This window comes from Channa argus, chromosome 4 (assembly GCF_033026475.1).
Source record: "Channa argus isolate prfri chromosome 4, Channa argus male v1.0, whole genome shotgun sequence".
Taxonomy (NCBI): domain Eukaryota; kingdom Metazoa; phylum Chordata; class Actinopteri; order Anabantiformes; family Channidae; genus Channa; species Channa argus.
Window position 1 is genome coordinate 20,872,315 of NC_090200.1, and position 11,650 is coordinate 20,883,964.

The window sequence follows — 11,650 nt, forward strand, 5'->3', positions numbered from 1 at the left end:
CTACAGGCATTTATGTGATAAGCTACACACTATCTCAAGTTCTTTCGCTCAAAGTTCACACAGGTACGTGTCAATAAAAAAAAAACTGGCACCACCTGGACTTGCCCTTGTTTTACTATTTACTTTGAATAGTGGATAATATGAGTTCCTGACCCAGGCTTACAAAAAAAGAAACAAACCCTGTTTGTTTACTGTGAATAAAAAGCAGAATTAAAACAAAACAAACACACACAAAACAAATAAAAACAATGCATATTGTTACCCGGCAGGTAGCAATCACAGTGCATAGGTGATTAGGTCTTTTTCAGGTTTCACTTATCTTAATAAGCTCCATAATTGTTCAGTAATTTTCTGCTGCCACAAATGCTGATTGGGTTTTTAATATATGTATACTGTAGATCTTCATAGAGATAATTTGACTGTCATTCAAAGTGGTAATAAAGAAAAAACATATGGACAGGTGAATGATTTGTACTGTCTAATATGTCTGCTTTTCATACTGAGCATCAGGATAAGAAAGAAGTTTTTGTGGATCCCCTGTTGGTTGTTTTCAAAATTCTAATCCAGATTGCTTCAAAATTAAGTTAATTTTAAAGTTAGGATAAGTTGTTGTTAGCCTAAACTCAGGTTTGTGTGACATTTGTGTGGGGCAAAGGTGTTCTCATTTCTTCAGATTTAGAATCTCAAGTGCAAACATGCAAACAAGGACCCTGGACCTGCAACACCTCCGTGTAATACAGTCGTAGTTAAAGGTGCATGTTGTCCTTTTTCTTGTTTAAATCAAAATGTCTGCATGAGATCAATTTTCATTTATCAATGAAAAAGACATTTCCTCTCCCATCCCAAGTGATGCAAAATGACAAACAGGAGGGTCAGTTTTTTAAAAAGCTATTCATTGTTGTGGGCAACATGATCCCAGCTATGTTATTGTATGAATTAAATAAAGATACAAAAATGTTTTTTGTATTTTATTGTCATGTCAATACAGTTAGAATTTGTCATTCTTTATACAAAAATAATAGATTTGCAATCATATAGGAGAGCAATGCACATGCACTCCTGGGAAAACGTTTGAGTTGGTAACATTATTTACAAAACAGCTGTGCCAAATATACAAAAGTTTGAAATCAAAAACAAATCTTTGTAAAATACTGGCCAGCCTTTATAAGGCTTGCTTTAGTGCCAACCCTACTTTTATTTACTAGTGTACATACCAACATTTGTGTTCCAAATCTTACATTATGTACATTCATGACAGTTGACTCCATATCCTTGATATAAAAACTTTCAGAAAAGATAATCTGTGTTTTATCTGGGGTCTTTAAATATCATCCAAAGTCATCCACAGCCTCTTCAATGATTTACAGGATTCACCAAGATGCAATCATATTTCAGGTTTTTACATTATCACAATAAAGGTCAAGAGGCTTGAGCACACAGGATATAATCAAAAGGTTCAGTTCACAAGTTATGCTGTAACAGTCTACTGGATAGTTTGTTTCATTACATGTGCAGTGATATACTGCAGTGGAAGACAACAAGATGGCCTCACAACATCCTGATGTGAAGACTTTGTACATTAGTTTTTTATTTTACCATGCAGTTGGTTCTTCTCAAATACGATTTATTCTTATCCCCCCTCTGTTCCTGAGAAGTGTGACATTACAAATACGTAGTTTATAGAGTTCCTCGAGACAAAAATCTAACAGTGGAGCTTGACCCAATGCCACCATTTTGTTTCCTCCACATATCAGTTACAGTGGAGGTTTTACTTTCTATTAGCTGAGGGCGATGCAGGAGAGGGTGCTACCAGGGTAACTACAGATACGACTCCTCACATCCACCTTTGGCAGCTTATTTGCTCTGCCTCCAGCATTTAGGGCTGCTTTCAGGTGGAGTTTCTTCATGGCACCGCTTCTGTGTCGACTTTCTTTCTACATTTAAATACATCAAATATAATAAATTAATTTTGTATCAAAATACATTATAAATTGTAAATGAATACATTTTGGATAAATTAAATCAACAGGGGGACATAGATACACTTCATTCACAGTGTAGCAACTTGCTTAGGGCAGACACTGTATTATCCCTGGTGTTTATGGCAGAATAACAGTTCAGTTGTGTTCTGTATTAAAGCCCAATATTCAGATAAAACCTAATAAAATGTTTAGTATCTTGTCTGCATTGTACATTATATTGCATGTGGGAATTCACATGCAAACATGTGTACCTGTTTGAGATGTCCCTCCCTTGATGGATGGGTCTTTAGAAGATCCTCCTGGAGCTTCATTGGTCCCTGTGTTGATGTCTGCTACACCACTGCCTTTTGCACCATTGTTGGGATTGGAAGGTACTGTTGCCAGCAGACCTGAAAATGGAACAAATTTTTATTTATTTACAAGAGTACACTTGTTTGAGTAAAAGATGAACATTAAGTAAATATGTTTTTTTAACCCCATAGGACCTTAATGCTGAAAGCATTAAAACAACTGCTGACTGGTGATAATGTTTGTATGGTAGTTTTTTGAGAAAAAAAATTATGAATTTTCTGCTCTGAGGTCAAGGAATCATTTGACACTAACTGTAGACTGAGGCTATGCCAAAACAATGCCAACATCAAACTGTTAAGACTCTAGTCTGATGTTGCAAAATTGACACTAGCACGAACATTTAATATTTGCAAAGGTTAATATATGACATTATGTTTCAAATAATAACCTTCTGAAACCTTTTAGGCTTCAAATAGCAGCAGTAATACAGTAACACTTTCTGATTACAATATAGAGATGAGAGATTTGTTCTGAAGACACAACACAATCTGGCAGTAATTATTCTACCATTTTTGGTAGAAGCACTGCATGGTTATTTTTTTTATTTTATTTTGGAAAACAAAAAAAAGACACAGGCAGCACTCTAGATATAAAAAACATTTGATGAAATTAAAAGTATGTGTGAGTTTTATTAGTATGTTAATCATGTCCCTACCTAGTCCTCTGTAGCAGGAAAGCTGCTGGTAAATTTGCTTCAGCCGCTCTAGGTTGATTCGGCTGGCCTCAGCATGGCTCACCATGGGCTTGGGGTAGTGTACCCCAATGATACACTTGGCTGCCTTCTGCACTTCCTCTGGGGCATTCCAGGGATCATAGATATATCTGGATGGAAAACCCCTCAATACGGGCAAATAACGCCTGGAAGCAGAGGAAGAAATCTTCAAGATGCGTAGGACAGTTTAACATTTGGTGAAACATGATGTACATGTAGATAAAACAAATGAATGGAGCACACTACAGAAATATTTGACAGCCCCTGACAGCAGAGGGCTTAACTAACCACAACACTGTCAGCTTATGAAAGACCAGTATTTGTATATTAACTGACGCAAGTTGAAAATCTTGACTGACCGTATGTAGTCTCCACTGGGGTCAGTGCGTCTTCCAAATCCCACTGGGCAATAACAGTGGAAAAACTGCTGGAAAAATGAACTGCAAGAGAGCCACATCCAGCTGCCAGCATTTACACTCCAGTCTGCATCCAACAGCAACTCTTCAAAGACCTGTACATTGGCATGTTGTCAGCAAATATGTACCTTAATTTACTCTAACTTTTCTCTGAATTACCATATGCATACAACTGATATATCTTTTTCTCTACTCTTACCCTCATGCCTTCCTCCCAACTGATCCAGAGGTCTCCCCTGGTGAGAAAACAGGCCACAGCATGCCTCGCCAAATGATGGATCCAGCCTTCATTTTTCAGTTGAGTCATAATGGCATCTATCCAAGGAAATCCTGTCCGTCCTTCTGCCCACTTGGCCAGTGCCTCTGGGTTTCGGTCCCAAGGGATCCGGACACACACAGGGTTTCCCTCCATCTTGTCAAAGCAGGGGTTGTTGGTGGCAGTTGTATAGAAGAACTCCCTCCACAACAGCTGGCCATACAGGGAAAGTGGTGGGGTGCTGTTTTTCTTGACCTGATAGTAGGGGGCACACAGAAGTCACAGGAATTAACTGGTTCATCATCTATCTGTTATCAATTAACCGCTTTTGTTTTGTTTTAACTGGAATAACTGCATGTGTCACTGTAGTTATTCATACCTTTCTGTACAGCTCAGTGAGTTTGAAGTAAAAGAGACGACAAGAGAGACATCCAAAGCGCAGGTAGGGGCTGAGGCCTGTGGGACTTGCCAGCAGGGAGTTGGCGTTCATACGTGGGCGCTCAAAGTTTGCCACCCATGCCTGCAATAAGATGCTCAGTCAGCATTAACTACAACAAAGGTTGCAGAGAAATTAAGACACTTTTGATTGTGATATTGCATGCAACTGGTGGAGTGTAATCACTGGATGTGAGTGGAATAAACAGGGTGTCCACAATTATCTGGTGATGTCTGTGGACAAATGTAAGGACAGATGTGTTTTTTTTTATTCCTTGGTTTTTAAAGAAAAAGGTTCTTTTACCTTTCTCTCCAAATGCCGCTCCAGTCTCACGAGGCCTTCTGTTTCTCCACCTGGCCATACTGGTGTGGTCAGACCTTCTGTTTCAAAACCTAAAAAACAAACAAAAAAAGAATTGGAACTGGACAGTTAGCCTTTTCATTTTTTTCTTCTTCAGGCTCTTTGCATCAGCACATTTAACCTGTAATAAAACAACTCTTCACTCTGAAAAGCTCTTTTGCAGCTTCGGCTGTCAGTTATGGATTGTTGTCCTACTCAACTATTTAATGTCATCCAATCGGTTTTGGTGCATTTGCACGTAATTTACCACAGAAAAATCTCATTTATATCTTCACGTTTATGCTGTGGAGAAGTGAGCAATGAAATCATCAATAAACGCCATTCTTCTTCTAGAGGCAGCCAAACATTCACAAACTTTCTTACCATCATGTTTGACAGATGAGTTACTATGCTTTGGGCCCAGGGCTCTTTCATTTTTCCTCACTTCAATTTCAATCATTTTAAAAGATGTTGAGTTTTGTTTCACCAGTGAAAAAAAATGTTCATGCATGCCACTAGTCTATTTTTCTATTGTTTTTGTCAACTGCAGCCTGGCCTTTGTAAATATTATATCACCTCCGTGTCTGATATAATATATATCAGACCATATGGCACAACATTATTTATAAATAATAATATTAAAGAAAAATATCATCCAGGGGAGTCTGGTGGTGTGTCTGGCTGATGTGTGAATAGAGAGGATTCAGTGCAGGCTTTAGGATGTGTATGGTGATTGTGGACAATAGGATATATTTAGAAACCAAAAAACCTTACCAAATTATCCTTTAAAGCTGACACTTGTTTCTTCAGTATTAATATTCACCATTTTAATTAGAAATTTTTATTTGATTTGATGTGCACAGCTACTAGATGCAGTTTAGACTTGTCCTTTTCTGAAAGTAATGTGCACTGTAAGTGTTACTAGGCCAAACCTAGTAAGATTGCGGTCAAGACTTTTACAGAAAAATAACCAGGGTCCTCGTTCAGACATGAAGCGGACATGTTCAGATGCAGTCAGATTAAAGAAAAGCTGTGCATATTTGGAAAGGACTTTAGAATCTTACCAAGCTCTTCTAAGGAGGGTACCCCAAATTTGTCATCATGGTCCTCGCTGATGGGTGTGGAGCATGTTTTGATGACCTCAGATGTAATTGTCTCTACAGACAGCTCCACAGCATCCATATGGTTGATGATGGCCTGGAAGTGCTTGTATGTAAGAGGAGGTTGACCACCATTGAGTTCTATTATCCTTTAAGTAAGAAATATTATTTTAAGAGAATACTTTAAAACCTATGCACACACAGAGCAGGTAGTCAGGATCTACATGCTTTCAAACAAGTTTATTACAATAGGGCAGTTGTTTAAACTAATACTGATAGTCACTCACTTGTCTAGATCATAGAGGGTGTGTGAAATCCGCACAATGACCTCTACACCAGCCTCACTGGCTAGTTTTTGGATGGCCGCGTCACGTTCCTTGCCAAATGGCTCAGAGTCATATTCATAAGATAAATGGGTGATCTTCCATTCCTGAAGAAGAATGTAATGCACACAATATTGTACTGTAAATAAAAAGCAGACTGACATATGTCAAAGGGCAACTTCGCCAAATTTCAACTTGCTTTCAATAAACTTAGTTTAGAGTATAAACGTACATTTTGGCTTTTAAACTTCTTTCTGACTTACCTATATTAAAATATTTCTTTGCTTCTAGCTGAAAAACTCCTCCAGATGACGTCACCCTGAGGAAGTTTTTTTTATTAGTAGTTCAGATGATGTCATCTGGAGGAGCTCTATAAAACCAGGTTAACCATGATTACAACCTTCATAGTATAAGCAATTTTTCTAGGTGATTTTCAGCTAGAAAAAGAAATATTTAAATATAGGGAAGTTAGTGGCAGTTATTTACATGTACCACCCAAACTAAAAGAAGCAAGTTCAATATCAGTGAAGGCGTCGTTTAATAATAAATCTTATTTTTGATTCAAATATCATGAGCAAGAGGTAAAGTTATTAGTCAATCTTAAAAAATATTTCTAGATCAAAGTATTATTTTTTTTTAAATGTTTACATGAAAAAATAAATATTTATATATAGCCATGGTTAATGTCCATGAAATCATTCAGGAGGGACCTTGCAAAGGCTGCAAATTGTGTTGCTGCATTAAGAGACTTTTAATAGATTATTTACATATACAGCACAGCAAAGGACAGTATTAGACCTTATCACATCCAAACTTAGTTACGCTTTTCTAACTTTCTCACACCTTAAAAAGACGAGGGAAGACATCTGTAGGCTGTCCTCTGATGACAAACAAACGGGAGTTGAGTTTGCGCAAGCTGGCATCCAGGTCCTCTAAACACTGCAACAAAAACCTGGAACAAAAAGAAGAACAAATTTTATTTATTTATTTATTTATAAAAAAAAAACAACTGAAGTAACTTGGCAACTAAGAATTGCTGTTTATCACCTTCTTAGCTCTAGTCTAAAGTTAGGATCCTGTGGGAACATTGATTCTAATTTTCCTGTAAACTGATGGCTCAGTCATCATCAGACTGTTGACAGGTTTTCTCTGACAGGTTGACAGGTCTGATCATTTGAAAGAAGTCATGTCATGTTGCATAGTTACCATGGTAATCTAAACCAGTTAGAAATGAGCCTCACGTTTAACTGGCAGACTAACCATCTAATTTGATCTTTGCAATACAGGCTCCAGGGCTTAATAACCTTTACTGGAACAGAATGGTCAATGCGACTGAAGTTAGCTTTATAGTGAAATGTAACAGTAAAGAGAGGCCATGGATGCTATCATCTCCCTTATTTGTGCAGTTAGCTCGATATAACAAGATAATTTAGCAAACTCCAAATTACTCAGCTTTTGTAGGTCATATCAAAAGCTTATCCTGTATAGTTTGTGTAATAAATTGTGATTTGGCTTAACAGTGAATATAGGCCGTTTGATGTTTCGTATGACTGTGTTAATTATGGGTGGGGTGATGCATCAACTGAATCAATTACGTAAATACATCTATGACTAAAGTAATGTGTGTCAACGATTCGTAAATAGGAAGTAACATGACTGTATGTGGAATCCGGAAAGTTGTGCTTACTGTGTGCGCCTGGTGAGTGTGCTGCCCCATATATGCAGTAAAATAGGCAAAATTCCCTTTTACAGGGTGCCTGCAAACTATGCATCCCTGATACCATTATTTCATTGGCTACAACATAATTGCATCATCACAGGGAAAGTACACCATTAGTTGGCTGTAACAACCACCAAGTTAAGTTGTGGGTTAGTGTCCCAGGCTTTGATTGGTTTACAGGCTCACTGAAGCCCAGTCCTTTTCATAGATGCTTAGATGTGAGCTTGTTTGGATACAGAATGCTGGCCACTTTTCATATGCAGCTGAAACAATGAAAAGTAAGCATTTTTAGCAATGACTGAACATGGAATCTATAGACAGAATGATGTAAAGCACTTGAGGATTCAATAACTCTGTGCCGCTGCAATTATCATAAACAGCAACATGTTTCTTGCTGAGTACGAACTCTTGTTAAATCCTGAGTTTTATTCAGGATAGACTGGTGCAATTGTGAAATACTTTAGGTGATGTCTTTGTCTTTCTCCACGGGTGACCCAGTGAATAATAACAGCTGGGAAAATAATTGATAGATTAATCGAAAAAATAATCAATAGGTGCAGCCCTAGTGTTAATGTTTTCCCTTAGTGGTCAAGTCTTAAGATAACTTAGGTAAACTCCCCTGACCTCCACATCACTGTGGTGCTGAAAGAGCAGCTGGTGCCAGGTCCAATTTTAAGGGCATTTTTCATCTGTCTTATTCTGAATTCTGAATCCAAAACAAACAAACAAACAATCTATGTTTATTATTAGCCTACATCAATCCAATTCTTTATCAGTCTTCTACATTCTCATGTTGTAAAATCCCACCGTCAAAAGAGCTGTAAAGTATTTTCAGAATAAAATATGAATTGCTGAAAAATTACAAAGACAGAGGGTCTGAAGGTATGGGAGTAATGTGTCTCTGTTCCTTTGAAATAACAGACAGTAAACCAAGTTATATGTGTTGAGGTGAATGGTTATTTATAATCATGGCATAATTTACCATGATTTAATCAAGGTCCACAGCTGGTGGGCACACGCAAATCCTGTGCACTATTTGCAGGGCACATTATCAATATATCAATGTTTGCAGGACACTGGCGCTGTCCATGAGCCATGGGGGGCAGAACGTTAACTTGATGGACGTGTTCCAGGTGATCACAATAATGTCAGAATAAGAAAACACATACAATTGAAAAATGCCTTTAAAGGTGCCCCTGGCATGTGCTGCTCTTTCTGAACGACAGTGATATGAGAGATTAGGGGAGCACTGTTTATCTAAATACTCTCACCACTAACCATTATAGTAACACATTCACAAAGTCATACTAAACATCAAATAGTATATATTCACTAAGGAACCAACTGTATTTCGTGAAATTATATTGTTATCTCAAGATAATGATCTTATTACGAGATAATGGCAAAAAAACTAACAGCATCCATTGGCTGTTCTAGGCTTCCATACCTAATAACTCAACATTAAAACAACTGTTTTTAAAAAACAACACACTGTCTGGATTTAATTTAAAATGCCACAATGGCAAGGCCCTGTAAGGCTGTATCATGGAACACAAAGCAACCAAATTTATACCTGGAGGGTAACCAAGTTAGCCATTACAGTAGCAATAACAGCTATTAAACATAAATTATAATTTATATTTATTATAAAACTAAAATTAGTGGAGTGGTCGAGTGGGTGGGAAACAGAATAAATTGGTATGGAAACACCGCATGTGTGTTTTAAAGTAACAACAAACTTGAACTTACTCCAAACATGCCATGTGCAACTTTTTTACATTTTTGTACATTTTTAAAGATCAGTGATCAAATATGTATAATAACTTCATACAAACAAGGACTTGAAGAGAGCTGCCTTTTAAGTCTGTTTATAGATTCCTAAAAAACAAGCTTTGTTGATTGCCATTTCTTCATAAAATGAGCTTGGTGTCCTTAGCTCCTTGCTAACTTTTAAATTTTGAAATGATCTTATAATCAATACTGTTGCAAGAAAAAATTCTGGTGCATTATAAACATGAACAGTGATTCATTCCATTCAAGATTTTGATACTGTAAAACTAGCATTCGCTATCTTGGGTTTTCTTCAACATTTGCCATTACATATGAATAATTTTTAATGATTGTTTTTACAGACACTCCACACATGAACAGTAAACAGGACAACAGCAGCAGCAACCTCAAAGTACTGACCAGTTCACAATGTTTAGAAATCTAAGCAATGTGGACTGTGATGAACCAGATGTAAAAAATATTGGAGTGGCTGACTAAAGTAAGTAGGGTGGTACACTGTGTGTTTTAATGTAGGTCAAGGCTGGTGGTGGGCATGATGTAATAGCCATAACTCACTGACACAATTTGTCAGCAGTTTCTCATTTCTCTTCAGGGCTGGGCAGCAGACTTAAGGAGGAAGTAGTTAAAACTACCTATATCATCATGACAGGTATCAGGCTTTCTGCCAGCAGCCTTCACAAAGGCCAACACTTCTTCATTCCATTTATTCCCAGATGAGTAAATTATGCACTACAGCATATTGAATTTAAATGACCACGGACATGTGGGCAGTAACACCAAACAAAGTCTGAAAGCATTTAGACCTCTGATCCCTTTACAGTGCAGGATTTGTCAGTCTAATCAAAACCACACTTCACTTCCATATTTCTGTTTGTGCAATATTTGCACTGAGAGATATTCATAAAGTCGGTGGACGGTTTCACCAGATTTGGGGTTCAAAGCAAGTGATGATAAACTTATCTGTTAAACATTTGAGTCCGTACAGCACTCACATCTTACCCCACTCCTTACCTCCATCTGTTGATGCCCACATTGGATGACCCTGCGAACCAGGGGTCCAGGATGTAGATGCAGCGCAAGGTGTCTGCTTTGCGGATAGACTCCCTCAGTGACGGGTTATCGTGCAGCCGAAGTCCCTTCCTGAACCAGTGAATAGTGCTGGCCACCATTTTGCCGCTCTTCGTTATCTATCCAAGGTGAGTGCAGAGTGAGGGGAAGAGGTTCCCCAAAAACAGCTAAAGGCGCCCTCTTACGCTGGTTTGGTAGCAAATTAGTTAAATGTCCATTTACATCCAGGGACAAAATATATGTAACCTGCTGTAACCTGTAGTTGGGTAGTGTTAATGGCTCGTCTGAGCTTAACCCTGCTCCATGGATTTATCCACATAGGTAAATGTCCAGAACATCGGTGACTGCATGTGTGAACAGCTGGTAACCGCAGCAGACGCAGAAAAAGATCAGCACAACTTGTCAATTACTAACAACGATACAGTGAACCAATTTTCGGCAATTAACCCAGAAAACATCCGTTGTTTGACAGCAGAGATATTTAGCTCAATTGTTTTATTTTCGTATGCTATCAGCCGACGCGCGAGTGAAGGCGATGTAACACGAGCTACTACCAACGCAAACGTGTGTCCAGTTTGTTTTCGTATGTAACGTTAGTCTACGCGAAGTCAACGCACAGCCGAATCACCAACGCGATAAAAAAAAATTGTGTATAAATTGAAGCGACTCATAAAGTCGTCGACCAGGTTAACTGTCCTTTCTGTATCAACAGATCCACCTACAGGACCACGCGGGTGACGAACAGAGCGCTTGGATTGGTCAGAACGAGCCGTTATGAAACCTTTCTTTCGTCACGTTTCCTTAACGTGCTTTCTTATCCCCCGCTTACACGTCATTCAAGGTTGTTTACAACGATCTAAATGTCAACATTCTGTCTTATTCTCCATTAAATTCAAATAAGAGTTCGCTCTCAGACAGAAGGAATAAAATTATAAAAATCTCGCAAATTTCTGATAAATGCAGCTCATCGGATGCTTTGGAGTGAATTACGTGACATGCCCACAAGTACCCGGATTAGCACATGTCGCGCAGCGAGGCGGGACACGGCTTGAGACCTACTTAATCAGGTATGCGTGTGTACAGCTAACCCCGCCCACCCTTGCCTGTAGCCAATGTGAGCCACGGTAAATTGCATAAACAAGTTGTCATAATAAAT

At 38.3% G+C, this 11,650-nt stretch overlaps 1 protein-coding gene across 1 annotated transcript; it reads right to left on the reverse strand.

Annotated features, from left to right (window-relative positions):
- Window positions 1–955: 955 nt before the first annotated feature.
- On the reverse strand, window positions 956–11,445 carry cry1b (cryptochrome circadian regulator 1b). Its single transcript, XM_067502211.1, has 11 exons — window positions 10,438–11,445; window positions 6,759–6,867; window positions 5,880–6,022; window positions 5,557–5,741; window positions 4,457–4,545; window positions 4,097–4,237; window positions 3,661–3,972; window positions 3,405–3,556; window positions 2,989–3,191; window positions 2,234–2,371; window positions 956–1,934 (listed from the first exon to the last, which is right to left on the reverse strand). Exons 1-11 carry the CDS (start codon window positions 10,593–10,595, stop codon window positions 1,855–1,857), a joined length of 1,710 nt encoding a protein of 569 aa, XP_067358312.1. The 5' UTR covers window positions 10,596–11,445; the 3' UTR covers window positions 956–1,854.
- Between the last annotated feature and the right edge of the window lie 205 nt (window positions 11,446–11,650).

Excerpts from the sequence above, each read along its gene's own strand:
- cry1b (XM_067502211.1), bottom strand. The coding sequence starts at position 10,595 with ATGGTGGCCAGCACTATTCACTGGTTCAGGAAGGGACTTCGGCTGCAC. Across the intron at positions 3,973-4,096 it reads TCACTGAGCTGTACAGAAAG|GTCAAGAAAAACAGCACCCC; the intron begins GTATGAATAACT and ends CCCTACTATCAG. Across the intron at positions 3,192-3,404 it reads CCCAGTGGAGACTACATACG|GCGTTATTTGCCCGTATTGA; the intron begins GTCAGTCAAGAT and ends CTCTGCTTCCAG.